Source organism: Pyxicephalus adspersus, chromosome 5 (genome assembly GCF_032062135.1).
Source record: "Pyxicephalus adspersus chromosome 5, UCB_Pads_2.0, whole genome shotgun sequence".
In the NCBI taxonomy this organism is placed as follows: Eukaryota; Metazoa; Chordata; class Amphibia; order Anura; family Pyxicephalidae; genus Pyxicephalus; species Pyxicephalus adspersus.
In genome coordinates this window covers 121,033,590-121,060,496 of record NC_092862.1, presented here as the reverse complement: position 1 = coordinate 121,060,496, position 26,907 = coordinate 121,033,590, and the positions used below count along the sequence as shown (strand labels likewise).

Genomic DNA, 26,907 nt, shown 5'->3' with positions numbered 1-26,907 from the left:
AAGATACTGTAGATGAATTGTCATATTCTGCACAGACTTTCCTACTGAGTAGCATTAACCCAAAAACTATATCGTCCTGTCCAGCGCTGTCTTTGATTCAGTCCTCTGAATCACATTTTTCACTTGAATAAAATGCAAATCATTGTGGCAATAAATCGGGAGACTTACTGTATCTGACAGGAGCTGCACATGTAGTCTTTTAATCATAGAGTTGAAGTATGGCTCATGTCTCTGTTCAAACAAGGCCCTGTCTTTGAAGTCCTCGGCCAGACACCAACCATAGTAGGCAGAGAGGAAGCAGTGCCGGTAAAAATGCATCCCCGCACAAAAAAATACAGCCTAATGTTTTGTCACAAAGAAAACCCATCTGCAGACATTCCCATACTCAATAATAACATCACCAGGTCTATTTACTAAAGTAGTGCTAAAATATCAATATAGTATGTTGTAACCAGCCAGACTTTTGTTTAGCATCAGATCGGTGAATCTTGATTATTTTTTTTTATAATTGAAGGCTATACTCAGATGGGCGCTAAGGTTGCAGTGCAGTTACCACTCCTCATGCCAGTGAACTTCTGTCTGTGGGAGATATTACTTGAAGACTTGTAAAGTCCACCTATAATATATATACATATATAGTGAGGGAAAAAAGTATTTTATCCCCTGCTGATTTTGTACGTTTGCCATCTGACAAAGAAATGACCAGTCTAAAGTTGTAATGGTAGGTTTATTGTAGCTGTGAGAGACAGAATAATAACAAAAGAACCCTCAAAAACCCAGTGCTCAAAATTCAAAGCTTGATGTGCATTGTAATGAGTGAAATAAGTATTTGATCCCCTATCAACCAGTCTGGAGACTGGCTAGACCACTCCAGGACCTTCATGTGCTTCTTCTTGATCCACTCCTTTGTTGCCTTGGCCATGTGTTTTGGGTCATTGGCACGCTGGAATACCCACCCACAACCCATTTTCAATGCCCTGGCTGAGGGAAGAAGGTGTTCACCCAAAATTTGATGGTACATGGTGCTCTGTCGTTCTCCCCCTCCCCTCTCCATAGAGAAGTACAGTGATGTATGTACAGCACTCGTTCATGCATCGTGCAGTGCTTGGAAAGGATCGTGAAAGATCTTTTCCAACGACAATAATTGCACGTGTGTATGCAGCTTAAGATTATACATCTAATAAAAAGATAAAAAAAGTTCTGTTTTAATTTTTTTTTAATGTTTTTGAAGGTTGTGATTTCCATATCATTACTGCACTCAGGAATATTGTGTTAAATAACTGATGTATATAGTTGGTATAATAATTATTGAAACGAGCAACTGAGCCTTATTTAAAATCCAACTTCACTTTAACAAAAAATGAAATAAAATAATTTCTGATTTGTTGCAAAGAGTTAAATATATTGTTTTAAATGTACTGCTAGCGTTGGGTGTGCTCATCCTATATTGTCTTGCAGCATAAAGTATTGGCATTGATCGACTCATGCATCTGATGACTTGTATTAGAAAATATACTTACAAACATCTTCTTCTCTATCAATAACGTTGACTCATTCCGCTCCACATTCAGCTTCACCACATGACCCTGTTGTGTTCTAAATAATAATTCCTTGCCTGGACAAAAAAAAACAACAAATTATGAAATAGGAAACATAAATGTACTGTTACAAGTATTAAATGTATACATTTTTTCTTTTTTTATCTAAATGGCAAAAAGTAAAAAATTAAGATAAGTGTAAAAACTAAATGTGTTGATGTGCCATAAATTTCTAAACAGATGCAAAGAAAAGAAAGCAGTCTTACAATTTTGTTTTTCCTCACTAAACAAAGGTAAAGTGCACGGCAGAATAATAAACACACTTCAGGCAAAATAAAACACTGAAACTCCCGGGTTTTCAACCTGCGTGGGTTTTTTAAATTCATCTTTAGGCCTTGTTATAACCGGATCTGTGATTGTGTTTTCAATGTTTTCCAGTGCAGGTAGAATGCATTGATGTGTGGATATGAATTGTTTTGGACATTTTGCAGGATATGTATAGAATTATTTTTAGGAAAACTAACTTTTTTTTCAAAAGCAAATGTGCCTAAACATGTCCTGGGTCAACAAAGACTGCTGAGATTTGTCAACATGTAATTCCCTGAAAAATGTTTTTTTTTTTCTACGCACCCCAGTGAGTGAATAATTCATTCATTCATTGCATTTACTAAAAAAAGTCTGTAAGTCCCTACAGTGACCTACTTTCCAAGTTAGTGTAAATTTAAACCTGCAAAAGTGCTACCAGTCTGACCAATCAATTTACAAAACTCAATTGCAGTGGCAATAGAACAAACAACGGAACGACTCCCTGGATTGCCTTTACCAACCTGCTTGTCCTTCAGCATTGGGATGGCTTAAAGGGGGCTCCAAAAGCCCCAGGGATCATTGCTTACAACTGCCACATTCAAATTTAGAGAGATTGATGGCGTGAGGGTGTTGTTCCATCTACTTGTTCTTCCAGGCAAGTTAGTGGCCACTGGCTCATTTGCCACCACCACCAAGAGACAATAACGGCAAAAGGGGGTTTTGTGCCATCTACTTGTTCTTCCTGGCAAATAAGCGGCTACTGGCTCTCTTGCCACCACCTCCACCTTGTCTTTTACCACTGTGCACTTCTAGGCTAAAGAAGATTGTAAAATTTTATTGCAAGTTTGTGACCTGTAACCTATGTCCTCAGAAAATTCTGTATCTTAAAGTAACCACAGCCAATCATAGATTGCAATTAAAAAGGGTTTACAAATAGAGACCTGGTGTGAATTCTAATTATTCAACAGAAGAACGCATTTGTGTGCAAAAATCAATTATCCTGACCCCAGAGAAAGTAGATTTGTAGATTGTACCAATTATTTATAACAGTATATTACAATCTAGACAACTTAGGGACAGAGTCTTATAAATGTGTGACAGTGCATGATTTATTTGCCTCACCTACCCCTATATAATTAAAAAAAAAAAAAATCTCCCTCGATCGTGAGTGCAAACACAACTAAGTGTTTAATTACAAGAGTTGGTTGTTATGCTTCATATACTTCAAACAGCTGATTAGAAATATGTTCAAAAAATGACAGTTAATTGTAATAGATTGGTGATGCGCTTGATGGACTGTTGTCAGCTGGGAAATACATTTAACTGTGGTAGTCATTAATGATTTCAGTTCTTTATTAGTGCTAGCTAAGCTTTTATCTCATTTGTACTGCCTATTGACCAGCTGAGCAGGCAGACGCTGTAGTGTATGGCTATTTAACAGTGCGGTGTAAAGAGCTGAGGATTTTTGGTTTGTATAGATAGATACAGGTAGTCCCCGGGTTACATACGAAATGGGGACTGTAGGTTTCTTCTTAAGTTGAATTTGTATGTAAGTTGGAACAGGTACATTTTTTTAATGAGTGCAATTAGGACAGATGTTTGTCTAAACATATTATTAGGCAGATTGGTGTCAGTTACTGTATAAAATCCTTACTGTAAGGTAATCACAAACAAAGCAAGAAAAAAACTTTATGGAGCCTAGAAAATCAGGAGCTTCTGAAGCAAGCTATGCTTTGATATGCAAAAAGAAACAAATGCAGAGTTTATCTTGCTCATTAAAGAGTTACAAGATGTTGCAGAAGAGCTCAGTCTCAGCTGTGTTTAGCAAATAATTTCTCTGTAAGTGATACAAACTGCCCCCCTATCAAGCCTCTGTCCTGCACACGAACGAGCAGGGAAGCTCCGTTTGTATCTAGGAGTCGTCCGTATGTTGGATGTCCTTAACTCGGAGACTACCTGTATATGTATTCAACTGGTCAACTAATCTCAGGTTAGCCCTCTTTGACTGATCCCTACTCTACGAAAAACTGCCACATACTTGCACGTACAGAACATACTAAATGGAAATGTAATGCCATTGTGGGTTAAAATTAAATATTTGAGCTGCAGAGACAGGTCTAGACAGGCGGGGAACACTTTGCTTAACCTTGCTTCCCTATCTATTACTCATATCCTATACATACAAAAGTCCAGAAAACTTTTTTTTCAGTCTAGTGCTATCACAGACCCTTCTTGTTCTTGAATGGTGACCATCAAAGACTTTTCCCTATTCCTGGACTGAGTTACATTAGGTGCAGAATTGTAAACCCAGAATGCATTAAGACACACCCCCAGAGAGTCTATAACAGCCTGGCCCAAGAGGAATGGACATTGTGATCACAACTGATTGGCAGGCTTCTCTGACATGCGAAGAGTGATCACTTTTGGGGAATAGTGTGAGCTTGTTGTTAAGCCCCCAGATATTCCCATAATGTCCATCACTATATTGTGCTGTATTTGAGAACAGACATTTTCCTTTTTGTGCAAAAAGCCTTTGCATCAAACTGTTAGTGATTATCCGTTCCAGCAGTAAGCTAACTTCTAATAGCCTACTTTAGATGACATCTTTATTCATCTTTAAAAAAACATTTTCTTCTAGATGCATTTTTTGAAATAGGAGGTGTAATCCACAGCAACTAATCAGTCTTCATATCTCTAAATGGCAATGATGAAATTTTATTTTATGTTTTGGACACAAACACATACATCAAAAGGTATCTTTTTTTAAAAAGTATACCAATAGCTAAATAAACCCAAAACAAATGTATAGAGATGTAAAAAGGCTGTATTGGTGCCACCAATTTTGGATGCACAGTTGCCAACAGGGTCATAAAAGAATAATATGAATAGTCTCAACCGTATCCTTAGAATGAGGAAAAATACAGTTTTGGGTTTGAAATTTGTGTTAAAGCAATGATATTTAAATATTTCCATTATAATAAGACAAGGGTCTTATTCTTCACAATCCAGTATTGTTCCCAGTGGGGTTGATTAAGGTAACATCTTATGTTTGTGCTACCTACTTTTGGTAACATTTTTATGTTCCCATTAACAATAAACCAGTGACAGCCCCTTAATAGATAACCTGGAAGAATTACAAGAATAAACAAAAAAAAAACATTTTGTTTTTCATAATTTACATAATTGCTCAATCACAGTCTGTCAACTCATTACCGACTACTTAACTCAAGCAAACTGACAATGTAATTGCTTTTATCCAGCACATCTTCAAATCATTAGTTAAACAAATGCAGCCAATGCAATTAAATCTTCTATACATGAATACTTAAACCCTACTGAATTAAAGCTTATCACTAGATTGCAAACATCGAGTTTTTAGTTCAAAGAAAATTTTGACTAATATCAATCGCTATACAATAAAAGATCCATATGTTAATGATTGTTATTAATTTGCTGAAAGCCACTTACTCGCTAAATGTCAACTGGAAGCTAAAGAGGACCTTTCCCAAAAATAGGAATATCTGGGAGACCCAATCATTTAAAGGGAAAAAAAATAAAATAATAAATGTACAAAATACCCCCAGGGTAACCTACAGGCTCACCTAGCGGAGCGGAGTGTTATTACTGGGACTCATTGCAGTATCCTGAGAAAGCTGAGGATCCTAAATCCCATGAGAATTTGGGTCCTACACAGTGCTGGAGCATGTTCCTTTTTACATTTTTCCCACAACAACCCTCCTCTCTGCTTACAGGTAATTGGAGTTGTAATTTAGATTTTGCAGGTGGACCAAATTTCACACATTTTATTTGATTCTAATAAAACCAAATAACATGTTGTTAATATGAGCTGAAATTAGCTTCCTCAATGTATACTGCCCAATGGGAAAAGTAAGAGACTCAAAGGAACCTTGCCTAGGTATATAGCCCCATACCTGTATTAATAAAAAGCCCAAAACCAATGTATATATATCAGTTTTTTAGGACATTTGCCAAAGAAATTAGTACTAAGTGCTCCCACTGGCTGGTGGTTGTGAGGGATATTCCTCACCTTAATCGCAACCGGACAATACTGCCTGCTACTTACCTTGACACGAGTTTACAATCCCAACATTTACATTAGTTACAAGTATGCAAACTAGTGAGCATGTTACCGTAACAGTGGCCTAAAAGCCCAACTTCATTGGGCTGATGAATGTTTGATGAATTGGTTGATGAATGTTTTTTTTCAAAAATAGTTTCTCTTTGCTCTGCATAAAAGACATTGTGGAGGCCCCTACTGTCCTCAGAAGCCCATAAATTTTGCCTTTACTTTATTGATTTTCTTACCTTTTTCTTGCCACTTATCCTTGGGCTATATCAACCCAAATCTTGTAATGCACACCGTGAGAATCTTTGGGAAATCACAGTAAGCCATTTCAATACAGGAGATGAGCCCATACAACTTTAGGAATGATGACAAGGGAGGAGTCCTCCATTTTCTATGTACACTTTAGACCCTTGTAAAGCACTTTTCCTATGTTATACTCAGAGAACCATATATTAAATAAGGTACATGTTCTAAATGTAGATGATTTCTTACACCATTCTGGGCTTTCACTCAGTGACCTCAATGCCTACCATGGGGGGCCTCATTTTTCATCCTTCAGAACACTTCAGTAACTTTTTGGCTCCTCACCTAGAACAGAAGCTTTGTTGCTATACTATGGTAAGTAGAATAGGGACCAACTGTAAACTCTGGCTATTGAACTTTCCAATTTTACTTTAAATCAGTGTTTTCTGCCCTTTTAAGATAGGGGGACCCTTGAAATAACTTTCAGAAGTTCAGGGAACCCCTCCTTTAATTAGTATGTCCACAGCTCACTTTACATTAATCTTGTGAACAATGTTACATTGCTGGCCATTGGGAAGAATGTCAACCTTACAGATAGCCAAAATGATCATTGGTGTTACTTAAAATGACCTGTGAGGCACAAACTGCTCATTGGTTAAGGAACCCCCAGCAACCTCTGGAGGAACCCTAGGGTTCCATTGATCCCTGGTTAAGAAGCACTACTCTAAATGCATTCCCGTCTCTTTTTTGTGAGATGCTCGGTATATTTCCTTCACAATCTTTTTCACTACCATTAGGTGAACACCAGGACCCATGAGAGTTCTCCTATACTTAAATGTGAGTCCCTCTCATTATTTTTAATGGTCAAAAAACAATGAAGAAGGAAAGTAAATTATGGCTATAGAAACACGTACACAATTATTTGACTTTTGATTGCTTTACATTGTACAATATATACAGGTGGGTTCCCAGTTGGACACAGCATCTATATTTAAAATAACGATTAACTGGAACATCAATTCTATGGCAAGAAAAATAAATCTTACTTACTGCTTATGACTTTGTTTCAAGGAATCAGGAACCTTCGATAGCTTCCCATTGTAATTTATAGAAAGGCTGCAGGCATTTTATATTGTCCTGGGATGTCTACCAACATATTATTCTTGTTTACAGCTTCCATTCAATAATTGCTTTTCATCTCTCAGTTTTAAAGAAACATTCCCTAATGCAGACTGAACTCCCCCATACATATTTTGCAAATTAACTAAATGATACATCTTTTCCAGACGTATCTTTATCCCTGGAGCCATTAAAGCTGTTCGAGGCATGTCCATATCTAAATCTATAATAAATGTGTAATGTGCACAGCACACAAATTACTGCAGCAGTGTATCTCATTGTGCGTTACCTGTAAGTATGTGTACTTTTCTTTTTAATAGGATGGGCTGCTGAAGTGGCCTGCATGCTTCACACATTACAGTCAATGTGTAACTATATATGCAATGTATAAACATTGGTTTCAGTCCATACACAATGATCTTTTGTGGACAGCATACATAAAAAGAATACATTTATATACTTAAAAACTGAACCGAATATATACTGTTGCACCTATTTTTAATAGAAAAATGTGTCTGTCACTGCTAACATTGAAAACAATTATCAAGTCTGTTTATCTCTTTTCCCTCCTATTTACAGGTTAAAGCATTTTGTACATTTGAGTTGGCTATGATGAGACATATACTCTTAAATCAGCGGTCCCCAACCTGAGGTCCGCAAGAAAATTTGGTGGTCCATTTGTTGGTCAATGGCGGACCATGTCTCACCCTCCCACCCACTCTCCCAATGCAAGTCTGAGCCTGCGATTGTATCATGATGTCACTCTGGGGGATGTTTCTTTCCCTTTGAGTGACACACAGATCCCCACGCATGTGCGGTCTGGAGTCCTTAAATTTAGTGGTCCATGGCTTTCATAAAGTTGGGGACCACTGTCCTAAATAATCTTTTATATATTATTGTTGGCCACCAGTAGATGTGTCCTCATATAAAATTTTACAAACTCTCTCTTAGCTAGTAAGAGTTTGTTTTACACTTTACATGGGAACACAGAGCCACACAGTAGCCTAAGTATAAACTGAGATTATTTCTCTAATGCCATTTACAAGTCAAAAATACAAAAGCTTTATTAAGAGCCTAATACACTTTCCACTGTGGGCCAACTAAATGACGTCAAAGTAAAATACCAATGGGGGAAACTCTATATCTATTTATATTAATTTCTTGAAAATGAAGATTAAGAAGAAGATTATCCACATATGCACCCCAAGATCTAAGTAGTGTTTGGAGGATTTATTTGAAAAAAAAAATACACCTTTTGGGCAAACAAATAAATATTAAAACCACTTTCAAGCAACCTAAAAAAAAGTGTATTACTGTGCTTGAGTGCAGTTGGTGATGTGAAAGCATACAAGTTATCATTGAGAGAAACAGACAGTCGCTGACATTCTATGCTGTCATCAAGGGAAAAAATGCTAATATGCTTACAATGAATGTTGTAGAATCATATTTCATTTTTAAACAAAGCTATACGTTTTGTTAGTTACTGAAGAGTGAAATTACAAAGTTACGTTTAAAAAGCAGCTGCAAATAATCCCATAATCCATTCAATTATGAGAGTACCCACTTTATATTTTATAGTCTCTGCTTTTATCTCTGGGCTCCGAACATGTACACACAGAAATCACATCTTTTAAACTGTTTCTGGTAAAAAAAACTTTAATCCATTGTTGTAAAAAGAAATAATGTTCTGAAAGCCACAAGAGGCCAGTAAGGACTGAGTGGGCTATTGATCAAAGTGTTCAGAAGATAAAAGAATGTTGTCAAGTTGCTTTTAAATCTGTTTACATGTTTTTTGTATTCCCTAAATGGTCTTCTGATTGAACACACTAAAGAGGATGAGTGTACATAAACCTGGAATGTACAGTACAGTCTAATATGGAATGTTTCTCTACAGGTCTTATAGACTGTAACCGTATTGTAATGTTACATCTGCTTTGAAGCTGAACTCAGGGAATTGTATTGTGGTTTGCCAGACTTGTTATTCAGCCATATCTTACAAACAAAATGGTCAAGTATTGGCCCTCACTGCAGAAGAATACTGCAGCTAAGAAATGAAGCCAGGTTGAGGATTTACCCAGCCTACAACATGACAGCAAAAGAGAAGCAGAACCCTAAGGACACTTTCAGACCAGTAGTAAACCACAGCAGCTAACTGCATGCTCATCTGTGCTCCCAATGGCTCTCATTCAACTGTATGGGAGCAATTGGAAACTATTATGTGCATGTATTTGCATGTGATTCTGTTTTTTGTGACATGGTTTCTGGACACATGGAGGCACGTGGCTTCCATTGACTTGAATAGCGGTGAGTTCCTGGTTGCACTTGTTGGTAGAGGACTGAAGATGGCCCAAGATCCCTTGTTCATTCAACCACATAACAAAGTGAATACATATAGAGGCATGTACATTGGCAAGAGGAACCACATTGACATACATTTTGCAGTCCCAGAAATGTCAGTTTCTGAAGAGTTTTTAGTTGACAAAAACACAATATATAAGTATGACAGAATTTGCCTTCCTACTTACCTATATTTATAAGTGTTGTGGGACAGTGACTGGAAAAGTAGTAGAAAATCTTTATATTTCGCCTAGGTTTCTTTTATATACAATGTACTAGGCTACAGGAAGTGGATATCTCTACTAGGAAACCTGGATATCTCTACTAGGAAACATTTTTATGGAATGATGAGCAGGTTGGTAGTGGGGCTCCTCATTCCATTAAAATCCAGACCCGACAACACCATTTACCAAAGTCCTCAGCAAACAATGTTTTGCTAAGGCAACCCATCTTTCCTGGATTTCTGATATCTCACCCAGGTTTCCTAGTAGAGATATCCACTTCCTGTAGCCTGGTACATTGTATATGAAAGAAAGCTAGTCAAAATATAATGATTTTCTACTACTTTTCCAGTCACTGTCTCACAGTGTATATGCAATAGCCACCCCTACTGAATAAGACATATATAGGAATGTGAAAAGAAAACAAGGGGGCTTCAAGGGTAATTTTTGATCATTTGTATTTCAAAAATAAATAATTACAATTCTTAACCATACATCAGTACATTGGTATATACATAAGCCATCTCTGATTGTGTAATTATGGGGTAGAGATTGCTAAACTGAACATATACATTCTTTTCTAGGAAGATTGCAGATCCTGTAAGGTGGATGAACATTAACACATCTTGTTACCTGACACGTTTCGCCAAAAAGGCTTCCTTAGGGGTATGCAACAAGCACATATATTGTCATATTGTTGTTGGCTGGGTGCAGCAATCTAATAAATCTATGGTATGTAGTGTGGGTGGCGTTAGTGATTTATAAAACAATTGTTATTGCACTAATCAATTGTGTTGTAAGCGATACTGATGTAACAAAATCAAGAAGTGGTTGGTATATAAGATGCCAGTTCTGTAGATCTTATAAGTAATGAGAACAGCAGAGTGTTTGCTTGTGTCTGGCAGTTCCAGGTTAATTTATATGTTCATGTTAGCATTATCTAACCCATGAGCTTAGCATTATCTACCCCATGATCACACAATGGGGGATAGCTATATGTATATACACCAATGTACTGATGTATAGTTAGGAATTGCAATTATTCTTTTTTGAAATACAAATGATCAAAAATTAGCCTTGAAGACCCCTTGTTCTCTTTTCACATTCCTTTAGTTGACAAAAACCTTAATGTCACAGTGATGTTTGGCAGCAAATACAGAGAACAGGCTTACTTTATTAACATGGTCATTTTAACCACCCATAACCATGTTGCTGGATAGAAGCTTTAGCTTATACAAACTACCCTGATGATAGCCAACAGGTGTGAAAGAGGATTTGCATCTGCAATCATTGCAAGCCAAATAGACCCGTGTATTCTTTCCCACATCAATCCAACATCTAAATGTACATAAATTACATATGTGATCATAACTAAAACCATTCAGTGAATTCCTATGTGCTTATAGTAGTTTGAATTGGACATGTTTGTGATTTTCTATGTACCCATACCTTCAGAAGCTAGACTAATTTGCTACTACAGTAAATATATAGCCAGCAGTGATGATGTTACATTGAGTTTATAGGTTCATATAACCATAGTTTCAGTAATCCCCAAAAGGCGAGGAAGAAATTGAAAAAAAGAATTGCACAATCCACTTTATGGATTGAAGACTCTGGTGTGTACACACGCACATGCACACTGATAGAATATTATATTCAGTCCCAGGGAAGAAAACCCATTTTTCATCCAGTGTTGAAAGGCAGTCTGTCAAGGGAGCTGCTCCAATGCAAATACTGCTCACCTAAATTTATTACATAAGAATAACACAAATCTCTTACTTGTAAATGGATTCTATCAATTGAGCTTCTGTATTTCCATTCCGGTTTATAGCTGTCTCAGTTTATATTAAAGGTCATCATTGAATATCAATTTATATATCTGCCTTACTATGGCTTAGTATAAATGATGCTGAAAATGATAACTTTCATGCCTAAATTCCTATTTTCATTGCATAGTAGGTTTTTTCAACACATGTTGGTGAATATAACTGACTCTGACAGTTAGCATGGGAGACAAGCAAGGCAGTAACATGGAATGAAAAAAAATGTGCATGTTTTCTTTATATGATTCATGCTATATAATCAGGGACAAATTTATGCATATCTAACCTAGGATGTAGCCTAGGGCGGCGGTAATGCCAAGGGTGGTTCCCATGCCATTAAATAGCTTTTTTCTTGCCATCCTACAAAAATATATTTATATTTTTATATTTTGCCCACTCTGGGACCATACCATCAACACAAAATATCTAGCAAAGCAGAAAGTTTTTTTTGCCCTTCCTCATCCCCAGCCCTAGTGACCCTTGTGTAGCTACAGCTACTGAACCTGTATGTGTAGTATGTATTATTTATAATTTATTTTAAAAGTGGCAAAGTATTACACTTTTCATTACAAAATTAATAGAAGTGTCACAACTGGAGAAGATAGATTAGCATGGCATGGGAGAACCTTGGAGATCTAGCAAATCTGTTGTGAATCTAGGCCATGACTGCAACATTTGCCAACTAATAGGAAATGACTTGTAAGAAATCTATTTCAGGGTTGCTGGATAACCCAAGTTCTCCCATGACAGTTAGTTTTTCGAGTATTGGAGAGCTTTATTAAATCATGCCTAAAGCCCAGATGCCAAATCATTTAGCTTGTGGGTATGCCTTGGAGAGCTTTATTACATCATAGTCCAAGGATACATTTGGGGGTGGTGGGTAATCTACTAGTATGTCTTGGGACATAAACAGGGTCCATAGGAGACCCAAAAAATAGGAAGAGCATACACTTTTTATACCAATAACGCCCTGCCTGAGATCCTTAGCCACTGAGCCACTATGCCATTCTCTAGATATTAAGTCATGCAAGTCATCTAGGGTATTAGAATGAAATAGCACAAGATAATCAGTACTGGAAGCAGAAAATATTACATTCTACAAATGATATAGTTTTCATGAATCACTGTGGATATGAGCACATACGTGGTTCAGCATGTAGTTTACCTTCTGTATGTTTGCAGTTGAGTAGTTCCATTTATGTTTTCAATAAATTAGGTGATAATATTAAAAATTGACTCCTTTGACAGCTGCCTTAGGCTACCTACAATGATGCCTTCCATAACAACTCCTTCTGAATGTCTGCATTGATTTTGTGATGACAGCAACTTCTATTTGCACCGAGCATTGTGGAAAATCATTCTAAACCCAGATGTTCACCAGTCACAGAAAATATGCTTTCTTTAATAGTAGCTGACAGAAGGAGCACAATGGTCATATCCCTATTCTAAGGCCCCTGTTCAATCCTAACAACACTCTCAACATGAGAACACAAGACTTAATTTTCCTGCTAGAGGTAATGGTAGACATACATAAATCCTCATGTAAGGGCTAATGTACAAAAGAAATTTTAAATGTATATGCATAGTTTTATTCCAAGTGTCCTACACACAGTCATTTAATGAGAACTTCCTTCTTCCTCTTCTCCAGTTTTTAATGCTGAGTTGATGCCGCATCTCAATGTCACACTATGATGCCTTTCTCTGCAGCATTGCATTTCGAGCATTGAGTTGTTGACACAGAGCCCAGGATATGTGTCATTGACACCCTTGTAATGAGATGAATGATGTGCTGAGACTGCTGTGCAGGTATAAGAAAATTAAAAAAAGAAAAAAAAAAAAGAAATAGAGTTTGGCTTTAACGTGTATGAAAAAGAAAAACGATATGAGGGACAGCAGAAGAACAATAAACTCAAGTGTACAATACTCCATTTGATCCAATTCAAACACATTTTAAGTTCTCCAAAAATGCTTTATACAATTTATGTCAGAAGCAAGTCTCAAAGCCCTGGTGCACTTAAAGAACATTACAAATTATATTACCTGGGAGTTTGAGAAGAGAAGTTAAAAACACATACTATTAGGAGGCCCTGGGCAGCAGAGCTGAACACAACTTCTGTAGATGACAAGCCTGTGTACTAGTGGAACAATTCTCACACTTTGGGAAATGCTGTTTGTTATTTTAAGAATTTTGTCCTTGAATATTTTGTAACCAAAGAGTGAATACCAACAGAGTTACATTTATAACTCAATAGCACAGATGGTTATATGAACAATGTTTGTGTAGATTACTTGAGAATTAATGAACACATAAATAGACAATAAATCTTTTTCAGACTAGACAAAAATTGTCTTTTTGTTTCAGGCTTTCCAAAGATATCAGAGGGTGGTTGGATATGCAAGCATAAATCAACTAACATGAGTTCTTAGTTGTGGGCGATTTTTCAATTTTTATGTCTGGATTGTCTGCTCATAAAGGAGCAAGGAGAAAGAGCAGAAGGAATTCTCTAGCAAAATCCAGCAAGTCCAAGTGCTGATCTGCTGCTGTCCTAGACATAGGGAATGTCACTCAGTCTGGTTGAAAATAGTTGGATTTGGCAATGACCACCCATTGGGTATGGAAACCATAACATATATACAAATCCATACAGCTTTGAACACTCAAAGCCAATTTATGAACAAACAGTCTGGCAAATTAAATTGTATTTCTATGAAACAGTTTAATGTTTAAGACCCTGGTTCTTGAATCGGGTAGTTTAGATGATGGAGTCAATAAATTCTTATAGAAAAAGCCATTGTAAAAGTATAAATGTGTCCTACCATTTTAGCTTTAGTGAAAAAATGTATTAATTTACAATTCTTTTCATGTTCTATGTTTTACCCACAAACCTGTCCCGACACTGCATCACCCCCACACACTTGTTCTTCCACAGCACCCCGTACACCTGTTACACCACTGCCCCTCTCACCCAACACACCTGTCGCACCACTGTACCCCCACATATTCCTATCATCACTGCATACCCTGCACACCTGTGTCAATGCTGTACACCCCATGTATCCATGTATTCAAACATTACACCCCTTCACTCACCTGTTCTGAAACTGCACCCCTTTTTTACACCAGTTTCATCACTGAACCCCCTTGTCACACCTGGTCCGACACTCTACTTGTTCTGAAACTAATAGTGACACAGTATCCTCTTACTTCCATCTGTTCTGACACTAAATCCCCCTTCCTTTCACCTGTTTAGACACTGCAACGCCATCTCACACATGTTCTGTTACTGCACATCTTATATATACCTGTTCTGACACTGCATCCCTTACCAAGCATGATCCCACATTGAACCCATTCTAACAACTGTTCCACCACTACACCCTTATTTCACACCTGTTCTGAAATTCCACACCTTTTCCCACCTGTTTCAACACTTAAGCCCTCATCACACCTTGTCCTGTGTTCTTTATACCTGTTCAGATACTGCATCCCTATTTCACAGATGTTCTGACATTGCACCCCTTCCTAAAGACACTGCAACCCCATTTCACACATGTCCTGACAATGAACCCTTTTCTCACACTGGATTTAAAACAGCATCCCCTCCTCACACCTGTATAGAGATAGAACTTCTTTCTTACACCTGACTGTTCCATACAAAGGTGTCTAATGGCCAGTATCATTCAACACACTTTCTCTGAGCTCAAGTATTTCTGGACCCTCCCTGTCCTGTAGCTAAAAGAGAAAAGAGAAGTAGCACAGTGTGATAAGGCCAACACATATCCTGGTTGGCTCTATGTGCTGATTCTTTCTTTTGCACTCCATAAATCCTGCACAGAGACTGAGGAGACTAATACTAGGTCAAAATCAGATGCACTGCTTTCTTTTTAAATTACATTTAGTGCTCTATTTATAAAAAAATAATTCTGACATTCCCTTAAAAAATCCCTCATGGGAATCTTCCAGATCTAATTGTTTCAATAGCAGTAAATGATTCCTACCAGGGAATGTTTGAGGGAATGTCAGATTCCATGTTTTATAAATCAGCTCTTAGTATTTTATTAAGGTTTAAACTTTGTGTCTATAATATCTGCTTTGAGTTACATTGCACCAATTATTTCAGTTTCTGTATAGCTGTTAATACTTTAATACTTAATACTTCTGCATACAAAAATGGGAATAATATTTGTGCCTCCTTTCCATAATATAAAAATCTCCAAAGTAGTCCGACAAACAAATGGCACCATGTGCTGTGCATGCAGCACAAAATCTTTATATATTATCCTCTTTACTATTCATATAAAATGTTTTACACCCACACCACTGTTCAATTAACTAGCATATTAAGAAACATACTATTACAGGAGTAATATACATACTATTATAGGCATCATAAACAGATCATCCGGAGGGAGGTTCCGTAAAATTCAGAGCAATAGCACATTGTAATACACCAATTAAACTCACTTATTGCAATCAGATCCTAATTACTAGCTGTACATAACAAACTTGCGCACATGAAAAACATTTCTCCTACCTGAAAGCAAACAAGTTAAATCCACACGTTTATAATTATTATCATAGCACACCTATCATGATATTAAACCCAGTACTTGTTTTCTGAAACGTATAATGTTAATTTATCCCAGGTGCACACTTTGGTTGCAATACATAACATCATTATGTATGTACTTCCTGCTTTACTACTTTTAAATTACTAAATTTCTGCACATAGAAAAATGACAGGCCTTTCCATGACCAATACTTTGGCATTTTGGCTATGGGGAAGGAGCAACCCACAGCCCCAACTTTGTATACACATTGCTACTGTTGCCTCACACTTTGAAGGGAGTAAGGGGGCAACGTGTAGGTAAGCCATAATCAATATGCCTTTGTCTGCTGTTCAAAACAACATCTAGCAAGCCAGATTCAATGGACCCAAAATGGCAAGTAAAGCCCAGTCCCAGCCAAACTTTTTTTTAATTTTTGAGCAGATTTTAAAGCACAGAAAGACTTTAGGGGTTTTATTGCCCTTTGTGTCCATATTTGGGAGAATGTGTCTTCCTACCCTGGTGACTCCCACATTTTAGTCCTGAAATCACAATTTTTTTTAAAGTGTGAATCTGGCAAAATCTGCTGAATGGGGTCATGGACAGCAATATGAATTTTCCAAGAGTATTTAATTTCTTAATCTAAATATGCAACATTTTGGATAGGGATGAGTGTTGATATTCCCTTCAATCACTACAATCAGTAATCCTAAATGGCTGGAACTGATCATTTGATATTCACATCAAATGATCAGTTATATCTGTATGTGGCTACCATAAAATAGTGTCAGCAGTCGATATACTGCATATCCTTTGTTTTTGCTGCAATGAACTGGTTGCTAGGGATGCTGAGGATTCATTTCTTATGCATATCCCGCTCGCTTTGTGCATTATAAGAGTGATTACACAGAATTTTTGGAAGAGGGCTTCTTGATGACCATAACATGTTGTCCCTTTATGGTTATCATTTAAATTAAGATTTCTTCCATTGTTATAAAAGATGAAATCTAAAATGATATAAACTACCAAATAAAATGCTGAGAAAGACATAACCATAAAAACCCGACTCGGAATGAAAGCCTCTAAGCTGGAAATGCTGAGCATCTGGCCTGTCTCTGTTTGTTTGAAGCTCGGTTGAGATGAAGAGTCTTCGCAGCATTTTGTTATTTTCTAGCCTGCAGCACTGTCTATTCTCAAGGCTCTCGTTCTCTGCTGTTTTACTGGAGAAGTTAAAAGGAAGATTTGAAAAACTAATAAGACATTTCCTCTTCACCTCCTACTTCTTGCCTGGACGACACTTTCTCCTGTGCCTTATTCTCTGTTTTTATAAAGTTCATCCCCTCCGTCCTCACCCAAAACACCATGGGTCACTTACCTTTCATTTTGTCATTTATTAAATTTAAGCTGCATTGTTGCTGAGTGGACAGAATTCTAAGCAAATGTCAAAGGTTCTACAACAAATTTTCTTTTTAAAAGAACATTAAAAGTATCATGTTAGGTGAAATAAAGATCAAAGTGTTAAGGTTTCAACTAAATAGGCTTAATCACAAACCTCTGGAAAGGAAAAGGCTAAATCTATACAAAGGGATAACTTCAGTGTACAATATCTTTCTGCTTTCTTTTATTCCTTGGGGCCTTAAGCCGCAAGCTTTCATTTTGGTGACACCATTCCTCCAGGATTTAAAGGTTGGATGAGTTGAGATCTACAGTCTTTAAATGGAGTGGCATCTTCCTTTTAATTAGATGGAAAACCTAACGTAACATTTTTTTGCTAACACAATGTCTACCCTAAAAAAATTGCCATTTTAAAAATAAAATAATTGAAACTTACTTTTTTGCATCTTAGTGCTGATCCTCTGTAGTCTATTTGCAGCACAGTTCAGCTTTGCATGCATGCATTCCAGTGCTGGCTGCAGTTTTCTGATGGTGACAACATTAAATCATACCTGCCTAATGTGTACTGTTAAAGCTACCTGCTGCAGTTGGTTAGAACAACAAGGGGTAGGATCGATCCAATTGAAATTATGTATTAGTGAAAATAAGAACAAGAAAGCAAGGGTTTTCTTTACAGCCAAAACAAAATTAATTGTAATATTTATATATAACACCAATATGTTTCCAGCAGTTTTGGTTTACATAGTACAACAGTTTGGGTCTATCCCATTAACATCATGGGATTATTGACCCATCTAAACAAAACATTTTCTAAAGTTTAGCAGAAAATACGTTTCAAAACCCGACACATTTCCTTGATTGGCTTCTTCAAGGGAGAGGTTGTGACCGTAGAGACCGTAGCGAGAACTGTACAATAAACCGCAGAAAAGTAGAAAGAACATTTTTCAAAGAAATATATATCATTGCAATCATACAATAAATTAATAATCGTTCAAAAAATAAAGAAAAAAATTGTTGAATGCTAGATGGACCATAAAAATTGTATCAGTACTATAAAGTTGTACATAAAAATGATGTACGGTATGTATATAAAAGAATCTCATGTGGTATTTAAATGGGGTTATTTCTATATAGGTGAAATGTATAGCAATAGATGAATAAATCAATAATAGTGAATTTAGGTTAGGGTTGAAGTTACAATTTTATATAGCTTTTATGTACAACTTTTTAGTATTGATACTCATGCAATTTTTTGGCCCATCTAACATTCAACAATGTATTTTTTTTATTTATTGAACCATTAGGAATTTATTGTATGATTGCAATTTCGGCGAAGTATGGCGGGTTTTGAAAAGTATTTTCTGCTAAAACTTTAGAAAATATTCTGTCTAGACGGAGGGTCAATAATACCTTTTATGAATGGGATGGACCCAAGCTCTTGTACTATGTACACCAAAACGGTTGGAAACATATTGGATTTATATATAAATAATACAACCTGCTTTCTTGTTTCTATTTTCATTTATGTACTTCATAAGGGGGCGGTCACCATATGAACACACAATAAGACACCCAGGGAGGAAAAACAATTCCTATGTTTACTCAGTTATGTGTTAGGCTGTGTACATACAACAGATGATTCTTGGCCGATCCGAGCCTCAGGGCTTGTCTCAGGCAAGAATCTGACATGTGTACAGTGGCCATCCAACGTTGTTTATGGATCCATCCTGATGGATCCATGAACGTCAGAAACCCAACTACTGCAATGGAAGTGAAGAGAGGAAAGCGCTGGTGTTGCTTACTCTTTTTCCCCCCTCCACTCTCCATATACCAGAAGAGCGCTGTGTTTAAAGCGCTTGTTTATTCATTTTTTTTGCCCTTTTTAGTCATTGGAAACAATCGTGAAAGATTTTCATCAACTACAAAAAATTAGCATGTGTACACAGGCTTAGTCAGAAATGACCTACAGGAGCTTGTAAGATCAAGGTGTAATTGTCCCCAAGGTGATGAGTGATGGCCCGATAAAAAAGGGAACAAAAGAACAAGGTGGTCAATTTAGGTGCCTTCATGGACCTTGGTCCATTTATATAAAAGACTGTATGTTATATATAGGGTCCGGGCTACTTTGACCAATTTGTCCCCAAAAAAGTTGTAAGAGTCTTTTGTTTTACTGGGGCCATAAGTAAAGGGGTGTGAATGAAGAAGAGTGAATAGAGAAGAGTGTAAAACCAAGGTAACCCAATCTACTCCAGTCGCCCTAGTCATGGAAGGGCTGAGTACAGTATGGCTGGAGACTTGATCTCCTAAAAGAGATATTGTTAATGAAAACAAAAATCCTCTGCCTACAGTGAAAGTTTAAAAGTTTATGTACAAGAGAAAGTAAAAGAATAGAGATAGAAAAGAAAAAAGATTACCACACGAGAGGACTCTCATTTATGGGTATAAAAGATGTAATTAGAGAGCCATTCCGGACAAGTGCCATCCAGAAGCTCCCAGACATAAACATCTGACATATACAGTAATTCACATAAGAAGTTGCAGAAACTGCACATTAGACATTACAACATAGGAGACGATTGCTTTTATCTTGGAATAAAGTATCAATTGCCTGTCCTTCAGAGCCCCACAATGCCTCACAAAGAAGACCAAACTATTCTCATGGTTCATAACAAAACATTCCAAGGACCTGGAGTATGACAATTTGTTCTCATAAAATTCTCTAGGACATTCTTGCAAGCAAATCTATGTTATATAAAGAACCTGAACATAGAATATAAGTAGAAAACATATAATAATGTTTTTCTTTATCACTTTTACTCACATCTTTGTCTGTGTTACTTATTTCAAACAGTCTATTGTGGGGAAATAATCCCTTTATATAAGGTAAGAAAAACAATTTCTATTCTCAGCAACAGTTGTGCTGTTCTGAAGGTGAAAAATGACTTTTTTTAATTCATCAATGTAACATAACATGACAATCCACTTTACTACTACACTTCATAAGGGTGCATTACTAACTTATTTATAATGAAATTTTCTTCTCAGGTTCTAATTGAAATTTTCTTCCCCGGGTCAGTGCACTTTTTCTTCTGTGTTTTCTAAGAAGCCATCAACTACTAACTTTTTTGGCAGTTTGTACCTTAAATCTGGTCTTGCATGGGCACTGTAAGAGTATAATGGTCAGCAAACATTGTGCTCAATTTTCTTTCATCAGTGGCAGTAGTTTTATACAAAACTCTGTTTTCAGATAGCAGAATTTTACATTTAAAAGGCTAAATCATATTGTGACGGTACTAAATCATGTCTGAGATAAACACAGGTTTGAGCAGCACAGTACAATGAAGATGAGCCAACTGGTGTTTATTTGTCATTGATACATCCTAGAATCAGATTTTTCTGGAGTAAAAATTAGTATTTTGGAGTTTTCCACTAATGACTTCTTTCTGTATGCATTGTAAATCACAAAATCTTTCTCCAAACAGAATGTGTCACTTGCATCTAGAAGCTATGCATTTATTAAATAGAAGCACATGTGCCATCACTGAACAAAGCAACCCTCAGGTGCCTTTAGAATCTATATTTTCGCTCTGATTGTTACAAACAATTAAAAGCATTGATGTGTCAGAGATCTTGTAATAACGATGATTATGCAGAGCTGCTGTGCACAGGTACATATTTTTACACAAGGTGAAATACTGCAGAAATAATGACAATTATACATTTCTTTCATTGTGTTTTGACAGCAAATTACAAAAAATGAGTCAGTGAAAAGGTGAACCAAGAGTCTAGGACATTATCTGACACATCTATTGTCTTTGTTATACACCAGAAATCAGAAGAGCTAAGAAAAGAATTATTCTATTCAACCTAAAACCACCCATGTGGCCCCTGTCAGACATGGCTTTTTGAAAAGGTTTCAGAGTTTCGGGATCATGAACCCTTTGTTTGTTAGTTTGTCACATGGGAAATGATAAATTGTAGCCTGTCAATTTTTAAGGCTGGCAAGAGACACCTTAATTGGAGCTGTTTTATGATGTGACACGACTGGAGGGGGCCGATTTGAAGGGAAGGTATTTCTCAACCAACTTTTGTTTGAACTTTATGACTATATTCGATCGGGAAATCGTCTAAGGAGTGACGTAAGTCATTTTTCATAACGTAAAAATAGATGTTAATGCTGCAAATAGGAGGAGAGAGGAGAGAATTCTGAAACAAGGATTTCCTATTTTTGATTTGATTTTGATTTGATTTAGGATGCTAGTTAGAAAAATTAGGAATTGTTTGAATTTGATTAAGTCACTCATCTCTACCGACAATTGAACCACAAAGCAGAATTGTAGATTTTAGGTGACGGCTCTCTTCCGCTTTCAGCATTGACTGTAGATACATTGCCAGCAAAGCTGCCATCTTCTTTGCCACTTCTTCTACATACAGTAACATTTCTTTGGCCAATGAAAGCCTGTGCACACACTTTGGAGCAACATTGGCTTGGCTGCCAAGTCTATTTTCGGCATCCTACAGAAAGTGGTCCACATAAGTGCTCCTAGAATGTTCACTGCAATGCATACCTGCCACAAGCTGTTCACAAAAGAAATACATTGCAGTAGGAAGAAGGAGATTTGTTTTTGTCAATAAGATACCTATTGCAAAGTTCCTTCTAAAAAACTAGAGCTAGAACATACTTTGAATGTACACTTCATGTAAGATATTCAGGTAAAGAAGGTGAGGTGGGATTCCAACTGTGGAAAGGTAAGGCAAGTGTTGGAGTACGGTGAAAGGAAGTAATGTGAGGGGAGGAGATGAGAAAATGTGCAATGTTCCTTCATTAACATGAAAAGAAATTCTAAAACTTTACAGATGTCAGCAGAGAGCAGAAATCTTTCAAACGTAAATATGTTTTTTATGTCAACTGACCATATAATAATTTCCTATCATTTTGTTGAGACATTTGCAAATGTTACTGACCTATTGTGTATGTGCAACAAGAAGTGACTCTACCCAATGAGACAAAGACTCTACCCAATAAAAAGATGACTACAAATACACTTCACAGCTGGATCATTTTTTTAATACTTTTTTAAGCTAATATAAGTTTATATATATATAGTTTATATATAAATATAAATATATTTATATATATATATATATATATATATATATATATATATAAAATGAATAAAATAGAAGGGGGAATATGTTGATTTATCTCTAGAGGAAAAACGTGTTTTCCTTTAATAAAACAGCTGTGGTTCTAATCCGTGTCTAACCTAATTCTGTGTCATTTCATAAACAATCATAGTTCTGCAGCACTGATTTCCCTACATCATTTTTCAAATTTACTCTTGTCCGTGTCTTCTTTTTTCCGGTTCATGGTCTACCATGAATGCAATGCTGCTATATATTCCTTTTTCCCTTAATATGAAATGTTAACTTTATGAAATTAATAATAATAATAATAATGTTAACTTTATGAAATTCTTTATGTACACTGTATAGCCTGTGTAACATTGATATTAGCAGCGTTCATATATAGCACAGTAATAGATCCATTACAATAAGGCTTTTGAGAGGTTCATTTACAGTCAAGGGATAAACCTTATCAGTGTGCTGCTGTTGCTCCCATGTCGAACCGCAGGTTGGGGGTTTGGAGGTGACCTGGCTTTGATGGTTATTGAAGCAATTACAAGTCAGATCACCATCATCTTCTGTTGGGGGAAATTTAAACTTTCTTGCAACTGCTCCCCCCATCGTTATTTCATTTTCCAGGGCAGAACTCCACTCCAATGAAGCCATTGGGTAGCAACAGAAGCAAAAGCTGATGATGCCTTATCACCTAATATGATGAGCTCCCTTTTCTTGAGTGGGAGCGGTTGACTAAAGCTGCGTACACATGTGCAATAATTATCGTTGGAAATGAACGACTAACTACCATTCATCCGATAATCGCTAACAAAAGAAAGTGCACAACAAGGTAGATAAACGAAGATTGTCGCTGGAAACGAACGACTGTCCCGGCAGATCTAATTGGGCCACGATTGTTTGCAATCTATTGTGTGTACGGTCGTTCAGTGATCGTGGATGGTTCTGCAGTACACTTTTTCCTTTACATGTCACTTCCTGCATCGTTCAAACGATCGTATCTAGCGTGTGTACAATAATCTTGGATTATATGTGAACGATAGTATCGTTACAGCATGTACAGAATTGTGCACAATACGATGGTTCAAAATAATCGTGCATAATCGTTGATCTGTAATTAGTCGTTCGTTTTCTAAGGACAATTATTGCACTGTGTACCTAGCTTCACTTTCCATGTATAACACTGATTTATGATGAGGTAAGATCACAATCTCAGTATGAGAAAGCTATGCACATGAAGACTTGCAGTTTCTTATGTGGGTGATATTCTGCTGACTGCAGTAAAAAAGTAGTTTTAGTAAATCCTACCATTATTACTGTCTTTTAGCTGTTGCAGATACGTTTTAAATGGTAATCTACCCTGGACTTCTTTATTAAATTGTTTTGAAAATCAGAAAGGTAAACTTTAGGCGTATATTAAAGACACAAATCAATACAGCCTTACATTCATGAATACATAATGCAATTTATTTTTGAATGTAACCTTTATAAATATCTTATTTTAAACCTTTAGCATTGTACAATAGCAGTAACAATTAGAGAGGGGCAGCAATGAAAATATTGTTCTGAGAATAAATTATTTGATGGAGAGCAGAAAGATCTGTCTGCTGCTGCTCATCACCGTCCAATCAGCAGGCAGGGGTTCTGCAGCAACAGAGAAAGTGGTGTCATCCACAGGACTGGAGACAGAAATGCAAATCCATTGGCAGGTAAAACAACTTATTTGTAAATGTATTTCTTTGGTGTATTGAGATGTTGGCTTAGAAGAACACCTAAATACATAAAAGAAATAGTGTTTAACTTTATTATATTTTATTGCACATATTTCATTTACTCAGTTGGAAAAGCAAATTCATTTCTTGCTTAGCGTTAGTGAGCAAACGTGGGCAGGCCATTACCCAATGTGCTTCCTGGCTGGCACAATGGACAAAGCCATTTACCTATAAACTGTGTTCCAGGGCGCTCTGCCCGATTAGATACTCATTTGGGCAGCCATAAACACTCAGGTCACTATCTATCCTGCCAACTTGATGGCTTCAATACAGAGCTACACTGGAAAGTAGAATGCTTTGGTTTTGCATTAATGTTTTCACTTCAGATTTGCAGTAATGGCAGCAATATGACTATTTCTTTAAGACAATTTGAAGAAGTAATCATCTCAAGTGAAAAGAAAAAAAAAGGATCTATCATTTGTATCATAAGCAATGAACTACACTGGCCATGATGGTTATTTAATTTCAAATGTCTGTTTCCTGGATTTGTACTAGCGCAGCAGTGCTGCCCTGAAGGGAGCAATGTATTATGTATGTAATGGGTAGTAATATCATTATACAACTGGACGTGAATAAGCCTGGAAGACTGCAAATAAAACAGCTTATAAGCACAAAACCATCTATCCCTTCAAAAATATAGATTTGGAAATTTCAGCTGGAACGTCTACTTGGTACTCAAAAAAGAATTTTATAAGGTATTCTACTCATGTGTATATTTAATGAACTGGCCCAGCTGGATTGGTACAAGAATGTAAAGATTCAGATATTAACTATGACTACAAAAGTCTAATAGTGATTCACTCACAGTATATCTCCCCATGTTTGCCTTCTTACCTTGTCCTAATATTTTTGCTGTAGTAAGGAAAAAATGTGCCAGATGGAGTCCAGAAGTGGTTTTTATTGGGGGTCACAGTAAATATCCAACACATTTCACAGGTTCAAAGGTTCTTGATGCTATCAAGCACCTAAAGCAATCCATTAGTTGTTCAATATTATCTAAATTTCTTTGCAAGTTTACATTGGACATGCTCAGTTCAGATTCTTTCTGTGGCATCTTAAAAACCTGGGTAAAGAGCAACCCTCTGAATCCACAAAGTCTTGGACTTTTACTATAAGAAACTGATGTTTTTTTTTTTTTTTGTTTTTTTTTGTATCTTGTGATGGCGCAGTAGTGATGAAAGCATGAACACAGACACAGCTCTCATGCTACTGCTGCACGAGGCGTGGGATTATCTCACAGTACAAGGGGGATGGGAGCAGCCACAGCTTATTGCTCAGGTCTATAGTACACGCCCACACTCAGGGAGCTAACACTGAGCATGCTCAGGAAGCTCCCTCTCCTGGCAGCACGATCTCATAGAGAAACTTAGGAGGTTTGCGTGACCCATCTCTCGTAAGACAACGAGCAGAGAGGAAATGAGGAGAGGGCTGGTTGTGGCAGCTCCATGGGCTAGATGTGGTGCCCAGGCCATAGATTAGGCACTCTTGGTCTATTACAAATCTTATAGTCTGCTGACTTGATTTGCCAAGCCTTATTCTATGTAATGTTGGTCAAATTTGACAATATTGACTTTATTAGGAATCGAATTTGGCTTTGCATCTGTCATAGTGGACCGAACAGATTCGCTGAGCCTTACTAATCCTGTCAATGACAGCTATATCTATGACACTGAGCTGTACTAGTTGGCTATATTCATACTAGGGCATGGCACTGGCACCATACATTATACCTGTCAGTGACAGGTACAGCAGAAACTCCTATTCTCTGCTATGGGCTGCCACTACATGACTCCTTTATCTGAAGCCTCTGCAACTTCAAATTTGACAATCAGCTAGAACTTTTTCTTGAAATCAAACATCTGCAGTCTCTAGTATTGTATGGGAGACTTTTCTTTGGTAGATGACAGTTTTTCTTTAATACAATAAAATCTAGGTCTTCTTCTAAAAAAACTGCTGATACTCCCATCAATGTAAAGCTTTGCGCAAAATAGGTTTTTTAACCATCAATCCATACCAAACAGAATCTTTATTATCATAGCAGTCCACATATGGGCAATTATCTGTCATACCTTCGTAAGGAAACAAGGCACCTCTTAGGTAGTTTGCTAGGTGATCTGTGACCCAAAAATGGTAGACAGAAAGACAGATTCACAAACCTTTTCCACTAGGGAATTCACCCAATCTGTTTATATTCCAAACAGATCCCTTTGATGAGTGCTAAAAATATACAATTATTGCCAGCAAACCGCCAGATAATAAGCATCAAGTTTTTACATTACATCATGTACTCAATTCATTAGGCAGTGTTAACATTCTCTAATGTCCCAAAGCAAAGCAGATTCTAATGCTACAAATAAGCTCAGTAGGGTTAATTGTTCA

At 36.8% G+C, this 26,907-nt stretch overlaps 1 protein-coding gene across 2 annotated transcripts in view; it reads right to left on the bottom strand.

The window, feature by feature from the left end:
- The window catches only part of DPP6 (dipeptidyl peptidase like 6), a 626,323-nt gene that overhangs the window by 163,776 nt on the left and 435,640 nt on the right, over positions 1-26,907 (bottom strand). For both annotated transcript variants that reach the window (XM_072412585.1, XM_072412586.1), the window contains exon 4: positions 1,521-1,615. In XM_072412585.1, coding sequence (XP_072268686.1) covers positions 1,521-1,615 — 95 coding nt within the window. The remainder of the gene's footprint in view (positions 1-1,520; positions 1,616-26,907) is intronic.